The 19,677-nt window shown below is 51.8% G+C and overlaps 1 protein-coding gene across 3 annotated transcripts in view; it reads left to right on the forward strand.

Annotated features, from left to right (window-relative positions):
* LOC108401443 (guanylate cyclase soluble subunit beta-2-like) overlaps positions 1 to 19,677 on the forward strand; it is a 43,341-nt gene that overhangs the window by 18,390 nt on the left and 5,274 nt on the right. The window contains exons 1-10 of one of the 3 annotated variants that reach the window (XM_073230140.1): positions 1,259 to 4,849; positions 5,522 to 5,682; positions 6,879 to 6,978; positions 7,812 to 7,948; positions 8,871 to 8,982; positions 10,174 to 10,277; positions 11,681 to 11,897; positions 13,081 to 13,401; positions 16,138 to 16,286; positions 16,879 to 17,025. In XM_073230140.1, coding sequence (XP_073086241.1) covers positions 5,530 to 5,682; positions 6,879 to 6,978; positions 7,812 to 7,948; positions 8,871 to 8,982; positions 10,174 to 10,277; positions 11,681 to 11,897; positions 13,081 to 13,401; positions 16,138 to 16,286; positions 16,879 to 17,025 — 1,440 coding nt within the window. In that variant the 5' untranslated portion in view covers positions 1,259 to 4,849; positions 5,522 to 5,529. Of the gene's footprint in view, positions 1 to 1,258; positions 4,850 to 5,521; positions 5,683 to 6,878; positions 6,979 to 7,811; positions 7,949 to 8,870; positions 8,983 to 10,173; positions 10,278 to 11,680; positions 11,898 to 13,080; positions 13,402 to 16,137; positions 16,287 to 16,878; positions 17,026 to 19,677 lie in introns of those variants that run through there. The other 2 variants (XM_037011588.2, XM_037011580.2) reach the window with 2 other exon arrangements.

Here is a 19,677-nt window from a genome sequence, read left to right on the forward strand (position 1 = left end):
TCCAGCCTGTGCAGGGACTCTCTGACGCAGGTGCCTGGGAGGTGTGTGTGTAGCTTGGTCTGTCAAACAGCTCGTGGACCCAGGCTTTCAGGCCAGGGTCTGACCCCAGCGTGTTGCTCTCACAGCGCCCTGGTGCCTTGGGGGCCGGGGCCTGGACACCTGTGTCCAGACTCGGCTGGTGACCCACTCAGGCTCCTTCTCTACCACAGCTGCCAAAGAGATTTTATGTTTCATTTTCTTAGATGTCAATTTTTAACCTGTTAGTGTATGTGATTACAATTTGGGTATGCCTTTTGAGCCACACAGGCACTATCTTGTTCCGTTTTACATCCACGTATGCAAGGCCCTGGTGTGCCCTGGGCTGGGCAGCCTGTAGGCCTTGGTCCAGAAGGAGATGACAGGGAAGTCATCTATTTCAAAAAACAAAAACACTTTTTAACAGAGTCTTTTACATATGCGTAGAAGTAGACCTGTGCCCTGAAGCCTGCATGCCCCTCACCCAGCTCCAGTAAGCCTTGCTGTTTTGACAATCTTATTTCACCACCACCCTTCTTCTGGTTTCGTTTTTGCTGGAATGTCCTAAAGCAAATCTCAGGTTTCCCATAATTTCACCAGTAAATATTTCAGTATGAGTCTCTAACAGGATAAAGACATTTTAAAACATAATCGTGATGCCCTGATTATACCCAGCAAAATCTGTAGTGTGCCAGGGTCTCAGGGTCCAGCTGTGCCTCACTGGCTGTGGATGGATGTGGTCTTTGAGGTCTTACTGGACTAGATTTCCTGAGGTCTTTTCGGGACAATCAGTGAACACTTCTTACTGTAACAGAATTGCAAACTCACAGAAGGTTTGTGAGAATAGTTACAAAGACTCCCCATGTACTCCTCACCCACAGTCCCCAAGTGTCAGCACCTTCCCACATTAGCTTTATCCTTCTCTCTGTATCTGTAATTTTTCCCCTGAATTGTTAGTGTGTTGCAGATATGATGTCTCTTCATCCCTAAACGTTCTCTACGGCACGACTACCCAACGGGGGAGATGAATGTTGAGATATTGCGACTGCCTGACCTTTAGCGAGGATTTTCCAGTTGTCTCCACGGCCTCCTTCAGAACAAAAGGAAGCCCTTGGTCAAGCCGCTTGTCACATCTGGGCTTCGCCGTCTGGAATAGCCCCTGGGTCCTCGTGTTCTGTGATGCCGATTTCCTTGGAAGGTTCTGGTCAGGCATTTGGAAAGCTATTTGTCGAATGCCCCTCAGCTCAGGATCACCTGGTCCTTCCTCACCATCTAATTTAGGCTCTGCTCCTTCGGCAGGAAGGTCAGCACTTCTGGGGCATGTCCTGCTGTTTGCCCCCGTGGTGGGCGGTGACTGGTCGCTCGGTTAAGGTGGAACCTGCCAGGTCTCTCTGCCGTGAGGTCATTGTCTGTCTCTTTGTGGTTGGTGTCTTGTGAGAAGATACTCCCAGCCTAGGTACGGACCCAGGGGCACCCCAGGTCCCTCCTTTCCCACTGTCACTGTTCCTTGGTGACTCTTGCCTGGAGTGACCATCTTGAGGGTGGTCAAGCAGGGGTCTCCTAAGCGTGCCTTTCCTCCACTGCTTAACGTCTATTCACTGGATTTCTACTTCGCTCCCGCATTTATATACTTAAATCAGTGTGAGCTCTTGATTCTTATTTTTCTAATTGGCTGCACTCTTTACTTTCATTAGTTATCCTGATGCTCAAATTCTCCAAAGTCACCGGCAGGAGCCCCTCCAAACTGGCCCTCGCGTCCTTTAGACGCGTCGCCATCCGTCTGGGCTTGCTCCGCTTTCTGGCATGACAAGGTGTTCCGGATTCCTCTTTTCCTTTCCCTGCTTCAGCCCTAAGATCTGCCATTTCTCCAGGGGAGCCCCAACAGACACGAGCACGTGCTTCACTCTCTGCTGTGTCTGTCTCCCTGTCAGCTCGCCATCTACACCGTGATGCGGTTCGTGGCCCTTTATGGTAGATTTCCTGGTCTCACCCCAGGCTTCCTGCTGCGCTTCCCTGTTCCGTAACTGTAATTCATCCTCACACAGTGAGCAACCTGGTTGCCGTTATCCACAACATACCTGCCTGTATGCTTAATCCTCCAATGTTCAGAAAGTCATTTCAGAATTGCCAACCAGCACCACTGCGGGTTGAGCCTACCAACCACGCTCAAATGGTTGTTAAAGGTGTTTTGTTTTGTCTGTGGTCTGAGGACAAAGCAGTCTAACTGCTGTGTTCACATATCACTGGGCTGACTTTTTCCCGGATACTTCGGTCACTCAAAACTGTCCTGTTGAAATGTTGTTCTGTTACTCTGTTTCTGTATATATTCTTAGTGTTTGCCCTCTCCTTATTGACCTTATTTAAAAAATTTTTAAGTATATGAGTCATTAACATGATTCCCCAAACCAGAGCTGTCCAGAAAGTCAGCTCGGAGCAGAGCCAGGGCCTCTGCTCTGCTGTTCCCTTACCTCCCCCCACTCGCACCAAGGCCTTGTATGTGACCAGCCCCAGCGGTCCTTGGTTTATCCCTCTGGGGCTTAATTCTGCACAAATAAGCAGACAGGTGCATATTTCCAATCATTTGCTACATGAAGGATAGAGCACTGAGCATGCTGCAGGTTCTCCTTTGCAACCTCAGTAAACCTTGGGCTCACTCCCCTTCTGCATTTCCTCACCTTTGGCTATGTAACTCAGACCCTCTGTGACCCAGACTCATGGGGTCCCGGCTTGGCTCACTGAGGCAGGGGAATGACATGATGCAGATGTGGATTTTACAAAGTGACTTTGTCCTCTGGAGCCAAGCGTTCTCAGCCCAGAACCCTAGAAGCACTCCAAACCCAGCCGGATGGAAACCGCCACACCCGACCCCGGGACCTGCGCTGAAGGCCCGTGAGTCTCTGAGCCCACCTGCTGCTCCCACTGACGGAGCTGGGCACCCAGGACCGAACAGCCAGGCTCTGCAACAGGTGATGTCATGGATCTTTGTGGGCTTACAGACTTAGATGAAAAGCCAAGCAGGCAGGCTTTCTGTGCAAGGCTGACCCGGTCATATCACCCTAGCTGCTCAGCCTGTGATGGCCCAGTCCTCCTGAGAGGGGTGCCTGTGAGAAGGGCGGCTCTGAGATCTGTGCCCCCCTGGCAGGTCACAGGACACTGGGGTGCACGGGCACAGCTCTATTTCCTCTGCTCAAACAAGCTGGACTTGGCAGGAAAGGAGGGGTGGAGGGAGGCGGGGAAGGAGCAGCCTGGTCATGTTCTCTTCGCCTCCCAGGACTCACAGGCACTGGAAAGGACTGGAGTGGGATTTATTTCAGTTCCCTTTGGGGGTGAGCAGGTGGCTCTTGATTGCTGCTACAGACAAGCTTGCCGGTGTCCAGCTAGGGTAGGACCGCAGAGGACCGACAGAGGCCAATGACACAGGCTGTTAGACCTCGCCTCCTATCACCCCAAGCTTTGTCTTGATTCAAAAGACCTGGATAATTCACTTTGGGGCTATATGTACTCATCTTTGACAAGATCACCCCACCTCAGTGGGGACTCCATCCTGCTCAGACTGCAGAACAATTAGTTGCCCAATGATACAGCTGTGAACAGTGAACCATAGGGAATCTGCTGCTTAGACCATCTCAGGAAGCAAGCAGAGGCTGGACAGTATCCGCCCGACTCGGTTTGCCTGCCACCCCGGTAGGCATTGGTGGTAGACAGCTCAAGAGATCTGGAACGCCTTTGTGTGAACTGCAGACCCGGCCAATTCCAGGGCATCGTAGGGCCCCTCAAGGATCCAGCCAAGATCCTTGGGGATGGTGAACCTTGTGGGTCTCCAGAAAACCTGGGCATGCCAGGCCTTCCTGCAACCCCAGGACCAACTGTGAGTTACCACACCATTGTAAACCTGAGAATGTTCTCTCACGCAGATGCATGCAGGCCACCAGCATGGATGGGTGCCTGTCTCCTTTGCCCATGGTGAAAACCTGTAAGCAGCCCCACCTTGCAGGAGACCCTTGTTTCTCTGACTGCTTCTCCAGAGGCTAGTGCCGAATTTAGAGTTAGAGTCTCTGCCACCCTGAGCGACTTGGGTCAATTCACAAAGATAACTGTCAGCTTTGACGGGCTCACCTGTAAAGGGGACATGATAGGAAGACCATTTGTTTTTCAAGATGTTGGCAGTGAGTCTAATAACTGCTCACTGCATGTTTCAGGGAGTATAACATATCCTTGCAAACACTTCCGCCTCTCCGGGAAGCGTCCTTCACACACTGTCTGTCCAACCTGAGCACGGCTGGGGCGGGGGTCCAGGGCCCACCCCCAGGCACTCATGGTGCACCAAGTTTGTCTCTAGCACAGGAAACACGTGGAACGAGGTGCCTGCCCTTCAGAACGGTCACACAGTTCAGAAGAAAAGAAAAACGTGGCCCTTAGGAGAACAATTCAGTGGGACCTGGGATATTCAGGCTGTCTTACCAATGGGTTTCAGCCCTGGGCAAGTTCACTATGGATTCAGTGTGACCGAAGAAATGACAGTAGAACGTTCTTGGGGTGAAAGGGTTATACCCAACTTTATTTCCACAGTGGCAGGTCAGTCACTAGAATCCAGTTCACTCAGAGCGAGTCTGCAGGCAGCAAGCCGGTCTCTGCTTCTGGGCCACTCTGTCCATACAGCCGCCCTCTGGGCCTCTGTCCTCAGCTCTGCCATCACTCCAGCCTCTGCTCTGCTCTCCTGCAGCCCTGCAGCCCTGCCACCGTGTCGCCCAGAGCACTGGGCAGGGCTCTTTATACAGAGTCAACAGCGATGTATTGCCTGCAGGTGTGCAGTGAGCTGGTCAACCAGGATCAGGTGAGAATCCTGGCCACAGGAACTCTCATTTTATCCACAAAAAGCCACCTCAGAAATAACTGATCTAGCAACTAAAAACCAATACCAACAAACTTAGATCATCCTGGTTTCCCCCCAAAGATGGTACCAAATGCTTGTGACGACTTCCCCTTTCTGCCTCTCTCATCCTCTCCGCATCCTGACTCCCCTGGGGTGTGGTCTGAAAGACACCGTTTCTAAGTTCAAGTTCAATCCATAGTGAACTTGGATTTCGGGGCTGAAGCCAATTGGCAAGACACTTTTCATCCTGCTTTAAGGCCGTTGTATTTAAAGATATCTAGAGATGGCAGGGAGATTGCCCTGCCCGGAGTGAACCTTGTTCTGGGAGCCGGATTCAACCATCTGACAGCTTCCCGTCCACTTCTGGGCTGCAGAAGAGACTGGGTAGGGTTAGGGGGTCTCGTGTTTCTTGAGCACCTTCCAGGTGCCAGGGCTGCACTGGGCCACTCCCGGTGGCCCCACGATCTAGATGCTGATACTGGCATTCTGCTCTGAAACAGTGAAGCCTTAGAGGGAAGTTCGAGGACCCACCACACTGCCAGGACTGGAGCTCCTTGGAAATAAATGACTGTCCAGGTGAGAACAATCACTCTGTAGGGGCTCTGATCTGGGGGTGTGCTTTGCATCCCACAGGTGTCTCCATGGAGGCCCTCCTGAAGCTCTTTGGACAGCACTTCTTTAAATTCTGCAAGATGTCTGGTTACGACAGGATGTTACGGACCCTGGGAGGAAATCTCACAGAGTTTATCGAAAACCTAGATGCCCTCCACAGCTACCTGGCGCTCTCTTATCAGGTAAGGCTGTCTGAGCCTGGTCTTGATGGCTCTGAGGGGAAGCAAGTGCCCGTAGCAGTCCTGGGCCATGTCCTGCCTCTGCCGAGAGGGAGCAGGTGCAGGCACCTGTGGGCCCCTTGGTGCCAGGTGTCAGGGGTTCCCTGGGGACAGGAATGGGAAAGGGGCCCCTGTTGGCTACATCTATAAGCTGCTTATAGCAGGGCAGCATCCAAGCAGGGCAGATTGGAAAGGTGGGCTTTGTGCAGGGATGGCCTGTTCTGAGAGCGGCTCCTGCGGGTTTGGAATTGAATCTAGAAGATTGATTACAACAGGAACAAAGGCGGGGGGCAATAAGGGCCCTGTGGATTCGCAAAACCTCTCCTCAGGCTCCCTGGCCTGGGAAGAGCTGATAAACAGCTTGTACAGCCAGCTTCATTCATTCACGTATCTGAAGGAAAGACTCAGCAGGGCCAGAATCGGAAACCCGACCCTGAATGACCCGCGGGGGCGCTGCCTGAGGGGTCAGGAGACTGATTCCCCTATTGGGACGCGTCCTTCCAGAGGTCATTCCTTGGCTTTCTGGTTTGTAGAGATCACTGGAAATTCAAATGCCTGACTCCCTTTTCCTTTTTAGAGAAGAAAATGTTTTTTTCTGAAAAGGCAAAGTAGCTTTTACGCATCTCATAATAAGAATTTATTATGTTACACAGAATAGTTTATTTTTAGGGCCCTTAAGAGTTTATCAAGCTCTTTCTCCACCATTTCTAAGTTTAATGCTCACAGCCTCTGCTGAAGGATTGTCATGGGGATAGAGTGGGGTTAGGTTTGCCGACGTGCCCCAAGAGGGTGCACCCTTGTAGGTATTAAATGGGAGGAGCTGGTCTATCCTGATGCTACGGTGCGAACTTCTCAAGAACAAAGGGGGTGGAAAGAGCCCTGGCGCCGGGGTCTGGTGGGCCGATCAGGCTGCAGACCAGCTCTGACATACTGGCCGTGTGATCCTGGGGAAGTCATATGTGCTGTGTTAGGGGATTAGGTGTAATACAAAATTCCCGACATATAGGGGTCAAAACCATGGTAGATTTTATTTTTATGTCTCGGGAGAGAGTGGGAGATGAAATTCTGTGTGGTGTGTTGGGTAAGCTCTGTGGCTTCACCAAGCCTCATAAGCATGACTGAACAACTCATGGGAAAAACCTGCTGTGTCTTTTCATTAGGAGATGAACGCACCGTCGTTCCGTGTGGAGAGAGGAGTAGATGGGAAAACGCTCCTGCACTACTACTCTGACCGGAGGGGTCTGTGCCACATTGTGCCAGGTATGGGAAGGGCATCGCCAGAGCCGTGAGGCCTCAGAGCGAGGTCGATGCCCCGCCGATGCCCCACCGTGGCCGGCAGCCAGCCCCGCTCTTCTGGGGTCTGACTCTTTGGCATCTCGACCGTCACTCCCAAAGTCTTTGAGCCTTACAGTAATTTTCCATAGTGCCAAACAAAGGGATATGTTCCATTTTTATTTCAACATTTTTAATTATGTGAGTTTCTACATAGCTGTGATAACTGCAAATATTATTTTGTATCGACTTGTTTTGTATTCAGCATTGTAGAAAAAACATCCTTCCATGTTTTCATAGTCTTTAAAGTCACACTCAGTGGCTTGCCAACATTTCTTAGTAATTAACTAGCTCACTGCTGGATTTTTAGTTCTCCTTTGCTACTGTAAACAGTGGTGAGACAAACACCTTCATGCAGGCTATTCCCAAGTTCACCGTGTGACCCCGGGACAGATCCCCAAGGGAAACTTTTTAATACACAGTCCTTCCTGTTTTTACAACTGGATTTCACTCAGATTATCTCCAGAGTTCGTTCACTTCCTCGTTTAGTGAGTTAAATATGTTTCTGAAGTGAATAAACAGATAATGAACTAAAAGCAGGAGGCGGGGATATATTTGGAATCCAGCCATGTGCAGCTTAAGCCTCTACCTGAGTCTCACTTTGTTTCTAAACTGGATTCATCTGCCTGTTTGATGCAGGGCTGGGCTGGGTGAGCCCTGGAACATTCACCCGACGTTGTCCCTAGATGGTTTTATGACTTCCGCTCACACAGCTGCCCGGGTCACTCTTACTGAGACACTCACATGTCCTTCTGCTGCAGGCATCCTTGAGGCTGTGGCCAGAGACTTCTTTGACATTGACGTGACCATGGATGTCCTTGGCATGAATCAGGAGGAGGAGAGGACGGGGAAGAAGGAGCACGTTGTGTTTCTGATTGTGCAGAAGCCCCGCAGACAGGTGAGGGGCACAGACAGACAGGCTCCAAGACAGTACATCCAGACACCACGAGGCTGCCACTCTTGGAATAAATTAGCACAATCTGTGCAAAGAGCAGAATCAAATGGACCTTATGGTTACCTAAGGAGGGTTTCTCAGTTTCAGCTCTATTGACATTTTGCACCAGAAAATTCTATGTTACAATGGGCTGTCCTGTGCATGTTTAGTTAACACCCCTGGTCTACCTGCGATGTGCTAACAGCACCTGCCCCCATTCATGGCAATAAAAAAATGTCTCCAGGCATTGCCAAAGGTCCCTAGGGCAAGGGTAGGGGACAAATCTCTCCCATGAGAACCTCTGGGTTAAGATAACTTAGATAAACATTGGCAGAATGTTTTTCTGGGATGGACCTGGCCTGGAACATTTTTACCTATAAAAATATCATTATGCCTGAAATTTGGATCTGGTGCCTTATTTTGCAATCCTCCTAAAATCTACAGACTTTTCAAGTCCTGAGACTCCACCTCTGCAGCTGGTGCCCGTCAGGCCTCTGCAGTCAGCTTAAGATCCTGTGGCTGGCTGCCCCAACTGCAGCCTGCGGAGTGACCACATCTGTTGGGTGCGTGGCTCTCTGTGTCCACGTAGCTTGTACAGATACCAGCTGAGTCTGTGATTCCTGGAGGGCACGATGTTCGTGTCTTAGGGCATTCAAAGCCCCCTCAGGGCGATTCACTGCAGAGACTCCAGCCACGGGAAGAGGAGATATTCATGTATGACCTTCCTGACAGCACCCCCTGACCCCTGAGATTTTGTAAAAAGTTCTTGCTGCCTCTGGCAGAGAAACTGGATGAAAACCTGGGGGCTTACCAGTCTCGCTAAAGGGGATCTTGTGAAGGCCTTGCTGGTCCTCTGGCTCGAGCATCTCTCTCCCTGCCTCTGCAGGCCCTGGAGGCAGCCTTCCTTAGGATGAAGGAGAGGTACTGGAGTGTCTCTGCTGGTCCTGTGAGGAGATCCCGCTGGGAGGCTGTGAGAAGTGCACTCAGGCTTGGGGAAGGTGAGCGGGCTGTTCCCCTGACCTCGGTTTCGCTTCTCAGAGCAGAGCAGCTGCGAGGTGCACACCCAGGGGGCAAAGGCTTTGATGGCTGTGGTGTCATGATTTCTGCACAGCTGGATTGGCAGGCGTGGTTTTTGACTTAGAAATGTCGTTCTCTCCCCTGCCTGCTTTGCCCCTTTTATTCGTGCTGGGCCTCCCCTGTAATCAGGGAACACCCCTGGAGAGGGTCAGTACTGGTCCACTTGGCAAACGTGTACAAGGAAAAGGGGATGGGTGCAGCCACTTACCAAGAACAATGGATTCTCCACAGCGCCTCAGGCCTTCTGGCCCGGGTGCATTTCCAGCCAGCAGTCTGTGAATAACACTCGTGCCCAGTAGTGCAGAGGACACTGGACCAGCAGCCAAGAGAGCAGATTTCAGGCTCTGTCCCTGAGGAGCTGTATGACCATGGACAAGGTCCTCCATCTCCCACCGAAAAGGCAGGCAGCAGGCTCCTGCTAGTGGCCCTGCGGGCCCTGGGCCGGGCTGCGGTTCGGCACACTGAGTCAGAACGAGAGCTCCGGCCCGCTGGGAGAGAGCGCTAGAGGCCTCACCACCCGGGAGGGGCCAGACGACGGAGCCTGGGAGGAAGTTGCAGAGCTCCAGGGCCGCACTGAGCCGCTGGAGCCACCAGGCCATCAAACCTGCAACTGACACCCTTTGTCTATGGGATTTTCATATCAAAACGGCTCTGTTTTGAATCTCTGCCCACCACCAAATAGGGCTGTTAGTTAAACTTTCATGTGCCACCCCAAACTGTCCGTCTAAAAGGCTCCCTGACAAACATCTCTGACGCCGGGCTGGGCACACACGCTCGGCTCGCTGGCTCATTGTCTGGCTGTCACCATCTCAATGCTGGCTGTTTCTGTGGCGAGACCCACTCAGTCGGCCCAGAAACTTTTCAGCAGTGGGCAGAAACTTGGCAGGGTGGGGTGTGGGCAGCGGGCTTCTCAACCTGGTGGTGAGTTTTCTGTTTGTTTTAATTTGAAAGAAAAATTGCTGTGGCCGTCTGGAGATGCGGAGGAGCCCAGGATAGGGGGCAGGGACGGCACTTTGCCTGGGAAGCATTTAAGGTACCGCCCAGAGCTCTGCTCTGTGCCAGGTTGAGGGTGTGAGTTGCCTGTGAACTTGACCCTCTTTTACTACATCCAGGACGTCTCGTGAACACCTTCATGCCGATTTATCCCGAGCGGCTCTGGATTGATGAGAAGACCTTCTGCAGCGCAGTTCCTTTCCACATTGTCTTTGATGAATCCGTAAGAGGCTCTTTCCCTCTGTAGTTTGGACTGGGGACAGGCTTGGGGGAGGCCACATTCTATAGTCCTTAAGGGCTGGCAGGGACTTTCAGGTCCCTGAGGAGTCTGCAGGGTCTGCGAGGCTAGGATTTAGCCTGGCACCACTTCCTTTCCATTGTGGCAGCCTCCATAAACAGAGTGCAGGATCTTGGCAGGTGTGGAAGGCTCCGGACCATGGACTTTGAGTGAGGGAGCGCATGAGAAAGTCTGTCATTAGCTAAAAAGGGAGTGACCCTAAAATTCCCTACACCCCGAGACAAAAGATGCCAACAGGGACATCAGGGTGGAATTCTAAACGAGACCACTCACTGCCCTGTGCTGTCTCGCTCCCACCACACTCCACCCTCTGCCCCTTGAAGGTGGGCAGAGGCCTGTGCCCACTCGGATGGGCTGGCAGGGGGCCCACAGCAGGTGCCATCAGATCATTATCATTTCCTTGGATAAAAAATACATGTCAACTGCATTGATTATGAATTCGCTGAAAGGACAATTTGGCTGGAAAATCAGTTAAAATGCCTTCAGCCCTCGTGATTTTCTCTGATGTTTACTTGAACGCAGAGACATGCTGAATCAATGCTGACCAGTTGGCTGCTGGGTACAGATTCAGCAGCATCATTTCTCATATAAGGTCCTCTCTGCTTGCCATGAGCTGACCTGAGAAATCAAACAGCCCTGCAAGAAACAACCAGAGCATTTGAAAGCGGTGCACCTCGACTTTTCCACAATGCCAGGAGCATATCGTTATTGCTACAATAATATTTAAAATTCTAATCTACTCCTTTTTCAGTTTTGGGCCTAACCTAACAGGGAGCTTAATGATACTTATTCTGTAAAGTTAGGTTGTTTTCTATAGCTTAGCAGAGTCCACATGGCTGCAAAGTTAAGTCCTGGACAGCCTGTGCTGGCTTTGGACACTGGGCAGAGGAAACTCATTCTGCCCTTCCTTCTGTGTGTTCCCTGGGGATGGTGGTAAGGCCTCCTCGCCTCCATGGTGGACTCCCTCACCCAGGCCTGGTGCATTTGCTGGTTTCTTTGCTGATTAATTCTCAAGAGTGGGAGGAGGACCAGGGGCAGAGAGAGCGGGCAGTCTCAGAGCTGGGGAGGAGCTAGTTAGCCCAAGTGGGAAGTCTGACCTGTTCCTTGTCAACTGTATTGATTATGCAGAGAGATGGCTTTTCTCCTTCGGAGGTGAGCCACAGCTTCGGTTTGTAACGTAATTCTTCCACAGTGTTTATTCCATTGCCGGTCCCTCCCTCTCCCCCTGCAGTGAGTCACCCAGCAAGGCCAGGATAGTATTTCCAAGGGAAAGTTGATGGGCAGGTTGCTCCCTAGGCCCCGGTCTTACGCCTGTCCCCTGTGGATAGCTAAGGATCAAGCAAGCTGGAGTGAATATCCAGAAGTATGTCCCAGGACTCCTAACCCAGAAGATCCGATTAGACGAGTGTTTCTCCATCATTCATCCCCAAGTCACCTTCGACATATTCAGCATCTGCAAATTTATCAACAGCCAGTTTGTCCTGAAGGCACGAAGAGAAATGATGCCTAAAGCTTGGAAAAGCCAGCCCACGCTCAAACTCCGAGGTAGTGACGTGCCCTGTCCCATTGCTCAACCATTTGGGTAGCTGGTCAGAAAGGGAAGAGGTGGTTTTCCGATTTCCTCAAGAAACTGGAAGTTAGTTTTTGCGTAGAGTGTAAGGGGCACACATCCGTTAGATGGACAGTTCAGTATTTCAGGTGTAAACACGGGCAGAGGCACCATAGAAGAAAATGCTGTGTTCTGGGAACCCGGGTGAGTCGTAGAAGGGGTGGTGGGGGGTGACACTGGCAGATGAGGATTCAGGCTGCAGACATGGAGGGTCTGAGTAATTCCACTTCTGAGATTATATCCTTTAACAAAATAGTCACATTTATACACAATGACTTACCTGGAGCTTGGCCATTGCAACATTGTTCATAAAAATGACAAAAAACGCATGGTATAATCAATGCTAGCTTATTGCTTTAATAAGATTTAACATAATCAATGTGGCCAGTAAAACATACAGTGCATATCTACACTTAATGCTATGGAAGATTATATCTATTATAAACCTGAAGGGGAAAGTCCAGGTCACAGAGTGAAGACGCCCGGTAACCATATTTTTTGGTAATTGTGGGGTGTGATTACAGGTCATTTTATTATTTTCTTCCACTTTTTCATTGTTTTGCAATGAATGTGTGCTGCTTTTATGGTAGGATAACAAACATACCTACTTTTAAAGAAACATGCACCTGGGTCCATGCAAGCCAAGTTTCTCTGGCAATTCAGATTCACCGCTAGCATGGTGTGGATGCCACCATGGACTGCGGAAGGGGAGAACACCACGACAGATCCCTGGGGAACACTGACATTTAAGGAGAACATTTAAAGAAAATGAGCAGACAAAACTATAGGAAAAATGGGAAGAAGTGGGGGAAATCTCAGAGAGAAAGCAGCGTCAGGGAGGAGGGTCTGCTGAATGTCCTCAAACGGCAGAAGGGCTGGCACGGAAGGGGCTGGCAGACGTGTGTTGGGTAGGGAGCTGAGCGGCCACGGATGGGGGCTGCCTGGAAGCAAGAAAAGCTGCTGTGGAGAGAGGGGGAGATGGCAGCACAGATAAGTCTCAGGAAGTCTGGCCAAACGGAAGGAGGGGGGCCGGGCAGTGGGCACTAGAGCTTGGCGATCTGCTCCGCCGCCTCCTGCTGCTGACGCGCCCCAATGTCGACTTCTCTCCCGGACGGGAAGGCCAGATGATCTGGATGGCGCCCACGCGGTGCATGGTGTACATGTGCTCCCCGAAGCTCCGCAGCCTGCGCGAGCTGGAGGAGCACGGGATGCATCTGTCCGACATCGCCCCTCACGACACCACCAGGGACCTCATCCTCCTGAACCAGCAGCGGCTGGCCGAGATGGAGCTGTCCACCCAGCTGGAGCGGAAAAAGGAGGAGCTGCGGGTCCTCTCCAGGCACCTGGCCGCCGAAAAGAAGAAGACGGAGACCCTGCTTTATGCCATGCTGCCCGAGCACGTGGCCAACCAGCTGAAGGAAGGACAAAAGGTCGCTGCAGGTGGGGCCCTCCTCCCGGGGACCAAGAGGTCAGGGGCTCGGCTCTGAAACCAGGAGGGGCTGGGTTTGAACTCTGGCGCCATCGCTTGTTGGCCACGTGGTCTTGGGCTGATTACTTATGCTGCACATCTTCAGTCTTCTCTCTTCATTGAGAGAAACAGAAAATACCAGAAAGAAATACGGATTAAATAGAAATGCCTGTCAGCCATTTCCACATACATTACGTTCTCTAAGGGTGGAGAGCTGTGTCCTGAGACGGCCTCTGCTCAGCTCTTACAGTGATCAGGTTTCTTCACCGTGAGTGGGACCAACACACCCACATGTCAGCTGAATCACGGGGTGCCCTACAGACCATGCAGGGAGAGCAACAGCCATTTCTGGAGGGAGGGCGGCCTGTTTGGCTGTGCGCTCATTCCCTGTTTGTCATGGTGGAACATTCAGTAGCCAGACGTGCACCGTGAACGTAGAGGCACCATGCTGTCCCAGGTCCCGGGCACCCAAGGGGTTCACAGTCTTGTGTGTCTGACAGATATAAACAGGGTAAATTAACGGGCGGGGTGGACAGAGGGGAGGGAGCCCACATGCAGCAGGGGTGATTATTGTGCTGGGATCTGTGTTAGACATGTCGCATATGCTGTTTTGTTTAATGTTCTGACCATTTCTGTGAGGGAGGTGTTATTATCCAGAACAGCTGAGTGAATTTATGTTTGCGCCAGTTTATGAGTAAAAGGGCAGAAAACCAATCAGAAGTCCGTCTAGCTCCAAAATCCACATTTTTTTCCCCTGCATAAGAAATACAGATGATAGGGAAATTTACAATAAAGAGGTGTCAGGAGAGAAAGGGCCGGGGGCAGGGTGGGGCTATGAAGGCTCATGTAAAATGTACAGCACTTGAGCCAGGCTTTGAGTCTGTATTCCAGAAAAAAAAGGAAGGAACAGGCATCTCAGGAAAATGGTCTAGCAGAGCAGAGGCAGGCAACGCGAGGTGAACATTTTGAGGTGTCGTCCCAGAACATGGGGTACATAGCACAGTGGTGCCTGCAGCTGGGCAGGCAGATGGGATGAGGTGATTAGTGCTGAATATTATCATGGAAAAGAAGTTGCCTTTTATTACAGATGTGGGGATTCACTGAAGTTCCTTGTTTCTTATAATGCAAGTGACATGATTAGTTTTATAAATAAGATTTCGGCTGCAGCAGGGTGGATGCCTGAGAGGGAGGCAGACACCCCTCAAACCCCATAGAGTCACGGTGAAGCCTGAGTTCAGGCGGCATGAGGCAGCATCGGCAGGGTTTCACGACTGCTAAGACGGGGGAGGCAGAGGTGACTGTCAGCAAGGACTGCGAGGCTGCGGGTATGGGAAGACATGGCCCCTCTCCTCAGGCAGAACCAGACAGCAGGTTCGAGGGGAGGGTGGTAAGGTCAGCTTCAGAGCTGCTGAATTTGGAGTGCCTCTGGAGTCCCCACAGTGCTGGCCAACAGGCAGGTGGGGACTGCGGGGACGGCTCCATGGAGCCTTCTAGGCGAGCTGCCGATCTGGGAGGCATTCCAGGGTCGTTGGTTAATCACGGCGTCTAAGAATGATGGATAAGATCCTGTAGGGGTGAGAAGAGGAGAGGGTTAAAGCTTAGGGAACACATATTATTTAAAAAGAAAAAAAAGCCAGTGAAATATATAAAATGAGGAGATCAGAAAGGTAGGGAGAATACGGAGAGAGAATGGTGGGCAGAAGCTGATGGGCAGGCAAGCTGCACGAAGGCAGGCTTGTGGCCAGAGGCACCCAGGTCCAGTCTCCCCGCAAGTGCTTGCTGAGCATCTACTGTGTGTCAGGCCTGCTTCAGATGCGGCACAGGCAGCCTCTCACCTCTAGGAGCTTCTGTTCCAGCGGGGGAGATGGGCCACAAGCAGATGAGCAGTCCTACGTAACATTCGCGCCATGTGAGTCTCGGGGGGCGGGAGCGGCCCTCAGGTGAGGACAGGTCCGGGGACCACATGCTAGAGGGAGGTGTCGGGGCATTCCCACTGAGGTGCTGTGTTTGAGGGGTGAGACACAGCCCCATGGGTATTTGAGAGAAGGGGGAGTCAGGCAGAGAAAGCAGCAGGTGCAGAGGCCCCCCGGAGGAGGAGGCCCTTAACATGCTGGAGGAGCCCCAGGACAGTGTGGTTGGAAGGGAGGTGGTCAGCGGGGGCGCGGGGAGATGTGAGGTCAGAGAGGGGCAGAGACAAGGGGGCCTTATCGGCCCCTGTAAGGATTTCGTGGTTTATTCTAAGTGCGGTGGGAGCCGTGGATGGTCTGAGGCAGAGGGATTGGGGATCTGAATTAAACTGATCGTCTGGCTGCCACATGGAAATCGCCACGAGTGGGGCAGAAGCAGGGCAGCCAGACGGGTCAGGAGGACATGCTGAGCGTGTGGCGGCTCCCCACTGTGCAGAGACAGGGGACACACTGCCTCACGGTGACCGGTCTCTATCGGCCCTGACCCGGGTCTCCCGAAGTTCAAGCTGTGCCTCGGCACCCCCTCCAGGGGCTCTGCCCGGTGCTTTACGATCCTGCCCACGCCATGACCAGCTCACCGCAGGCACTCAGGGAATGCCTGTGGCGGGGGTGGGGATGGGGAATGGAGCCTGGCTCCTCTCCCCCAAGGCACAGATTTGGTGCCAAAGGGCACTTGAATTCAGAATCAGAGGATGATCATCCTACATCCTTGGCCACCCCGACGCCTGGTCTGTGTTGCAGGAGAATTCAAGACCTGCACCATCCTTTTCAGTGACGTGGTGACGTTCACCAACATCTGTGCTGCCTGCGAACCGATCCAAATAGTGAATATGCTGAACTCAATGTACTCCAGGTTTGACAGGTTAACGAGCGTCCACGAGGTCTACAAAGTAAGGCACTTGCATCCTTGGGGTGTGGAGGGGGCCGCGGGGCGGGCGCTGCGGGTGGGTGGCTGTCCCCACCTGCTCCACAGGCAGGAACTCGGCCACAGGTCTCCCTTTGCCTCCATCTCTGCCGGTCTGGCGTGGGTGGGGATGGGGTGAGGGTGAAGAGCTAAGGGAACTGGGGCCGCTGTAGGGATTTCAGGCTGCTAGGAATCCTTTCACAACACCCAGGGCTTAGATGCCTCTGAGGGCACACGGTTTCCTCAGGGAATAGTTCTCCTTCTCCTTAAATTCAGCAGGCAGTCTAACCTAAAAAATATATATATGTGTGTCTATTCCGTAGTGTCATGTGACTGACTACATGGAGCCCCTTCTCCTCTGGGGCTTGTGTCCACTGACAGCGGGGAGCCTTTCGGCCTCTTGGGGTTGTTCCCTGGGCAGTTCTCACCTCACTTCCATCCTGCTTCTCTAACTCCCAGTGAATCGCCACCAGCTTGAACACGGCCCTCCCGGCATATGTGGAAACTGTCAATGCCTGTCAATTAGTGACATCTTTAGGGCACCAAGGAAACCCTCCGAACACCCCCCTCCCCTGCAGGTGGAGACCATAGGAGACGCCTACATGGTGGTGGGGGGCGTCCCGGTGCCCGTCAGAAACCACGCTCAGAGAGTGGCCAACTTCGCCTTGGGGATGAGGACGTCTGCGAGAGAGGTGATGAATCCTGTCACCCGGGAGCCCATCCAGGTAGACAGCCCCTGGGTCCTCTGCCTCCTCCCGACCGTCTCACCAGAAAAGCAGGATTCTGTGTCCTGGCTGCTCAGACGGTGGTCAGGTGTGGTGCGGGGACCAGAGCGGGTGGCTTCTCCCCGCTCTCCCCTTCCCTTGCGGGTGTCCCTGTGTGACACAGATGCTAGTAAGGACGCTGCTCTCCCAGCTTCTCCCGAATCTCAGCAGACGCTCCGAAGCCCAGGACTTCCGTGTGATTCCCTAAACCCTTCGCCTTTGTGCGGAACGCAGGGCAGGGCTGGGCACACTCCCCGGGGCCTGGCTGGGCTCAAGCCATCTTGAAACCAGCTGGCTTATAATTCCTGCACTTTTATTCAAGCATTTCAACGAGAGGTTCAGGTTTATGGAAAAGCCAGTTTTTCCCCCAATAAGGGAGGCTGTGTCTCCACCCTGCCTTCTGACAGGGTTGGAACTGAGGCCCGAACTCCACGGGGCAGTGAGATGCTTGGGAGCACATTCCTCCCACGCGGGCCCACCGTGGTCGCCGGCTCATCTTCTCATAGGGAGCCGCCCTCCAAGGACGGAGCCGCGTTCACACGGTGGGAGATGGGCCATTTGCGGAGGAAGAGTAGGCACCCTGCTGCCCTCTGCAGACCCTCCCCGCCCTGAGACAGCTTTGTGCCGGACCGCTGCTCTTTAAACTCGGACCCTTCCCCGCTCCCGGCAGTCAGACCTTCAGAATAGATTAAACAGCCAGCTAAAAGTAAATACAGACAATTATCAGTGGAATATGATTTTTCCAAATTAAAACCCCTGTGCCGGGGATTCTGAAAATGCCCCCCACCCCCACCCTGCAATGAGGTGAGCTGAGAAATGCCACCGGGCCTGTTACTGCGTCCCTGCCGCCTTCTGGGCAAAAGCGGGCGTTGGGAAGGAGCAAGAACAGTGTGTCCCCAAGAACAGTGTGTCCCCAAGAACAGTGTGTCCACAGTTCTCGCCTGCTGTAATCACACAGACACGTCTGCTGAATAAAACCCCCAGGATAATTAATAAGTGATCGAGATGGGAGATAAGGAGGGTGGGAGAGAAGGTCGGGTGGCAGGTCAGTGTTTCAGTTGAAGGACTCTAATGTAAGCCCCTGAAGAAACATAATTGAAGACATGCTGTTGGGTAAAAAGAGCATATAACGTGGTGTGTGTGAGAGAGAGAGAGAGAGAGAGAGAGAGAGAGGTGTAGCTGCGGAGATGCTACACCAGTGAGAGTGGGATTAAACAATGGGCTCCTGGAAGCTCTCATGGTGGGTTTACCAAGAAGAAAACAGGAAAAGATGTTCTCAAGTCAAAGCTAAGATAAGGAGAGGAACACGGGAACATCATTAAATACCCACCAGACCAGCACATCACGAGGGTTTGTCCAAGGAAAGTACCTGAAACCTTCCCTCTCCAGAGCATTTTGCTGCCATGTCGACCGCTTTACAATGAGTGCCCTTTCATTAGTGTCTCATTCACACAGCCTTTAAAATACATTTACTGAGGTCCTGCTGTGCATGTGGCAGTATTACTGGGTGTTGGACAGGCCCCCTTTCCTAGAGGGATTTGTAATCTTAGTTCAGGGAGAAGAAAATCTAGCATGAGAAGGTGACTGAGTCTGGTTGGGAGGCTTCTGTTCCCATACTGGTGGTCTAAAGACAGAAATCAGCAAAGAAATTGAAATGAACTAAGTTCCAGAAGGTGACAAGCCTTTTTTCAAGGGAGATGCCCTGAATTATATTCGTCTCCAGCAGAGCAGCCCCAGAAGGGATCCACCGGAGGCCAGGGCAAGAACTCAGCCTAAATTTCAGGGAACTTTCAGTGGCCACACAGAGACTGGAATGGAAATTTCCTATCCCCAAAGGTCCTGTCTTTGATAAATTCTGGGCGGAGCCTGTATGCACCTACCAGGCCTTCCCACAGGCCACCACAGAGTGTGCTGCGTTCTTCAGCAGAAGGCTGGGAGAGACCCAGTCCCGGGATGGCAGGACCTCCCCAGGCAGGGCATGGCCCATGGGAGGGAGGAGGCCCAGGGGGCCTGGGAGACCCCGCTGAGGAGCTCTCGGCCCTCATCAGGTGCACTCAACCTTTCTACTTATTAAAGAAAATAAATACACAAATCCACAGAATGGGAAAAATCTTTGTAATACATCTCTCTCTCTCTCTCTCTATATATATATGTATACATATATATAGAGAGAACTCCTATATATTAACAATAAAAGATAACCCTGTTTTTTACATTAACAGAAAGCTTGAGCAGACTTCTCACATAAGAAGTTACATGTATGAAAATCATTAGCCTCAGGGAAATGCAAATTAAAACCAAAATGAGCTATCATTTTCCACCAACTGAAACATCAAATGCTGTGGAATGCATAGTAATGGAAGTGTCACATTGTTGATGGGAATGTAAAATGATACAAAGACTTTAGAAAACTGTTGGGCAAAGTTTTGCATGCCTGTGTGTGTGTGTGCATGTGTGTGTGTGTAGCATTAAATATACATCTACCTTGTGATCCAGAAATTCCACGTCTAGTCTTACCTAGGAAAAAATGAAAATATTTGTCCACAAAAAGATCTGTGTAAGAAACTTCAGAACATCTCAAACTGGAAATAGCCCATGTGTTCATGAAGTGAA

This window comes from Manis javanica, chromosome 1 (assembly GCF_040802235.1).
Source record: "Manis javanica isolate MJ-LG chromosome 1, MJ_LKY, whole genome shotgun sequence".
NCBI classification, from domain to species: domain Eukaryota; kingdom Metazoa; phylum Chordata; class Mammalia; order Pholidota; family Manidae; genus Manis; species Manis javanica.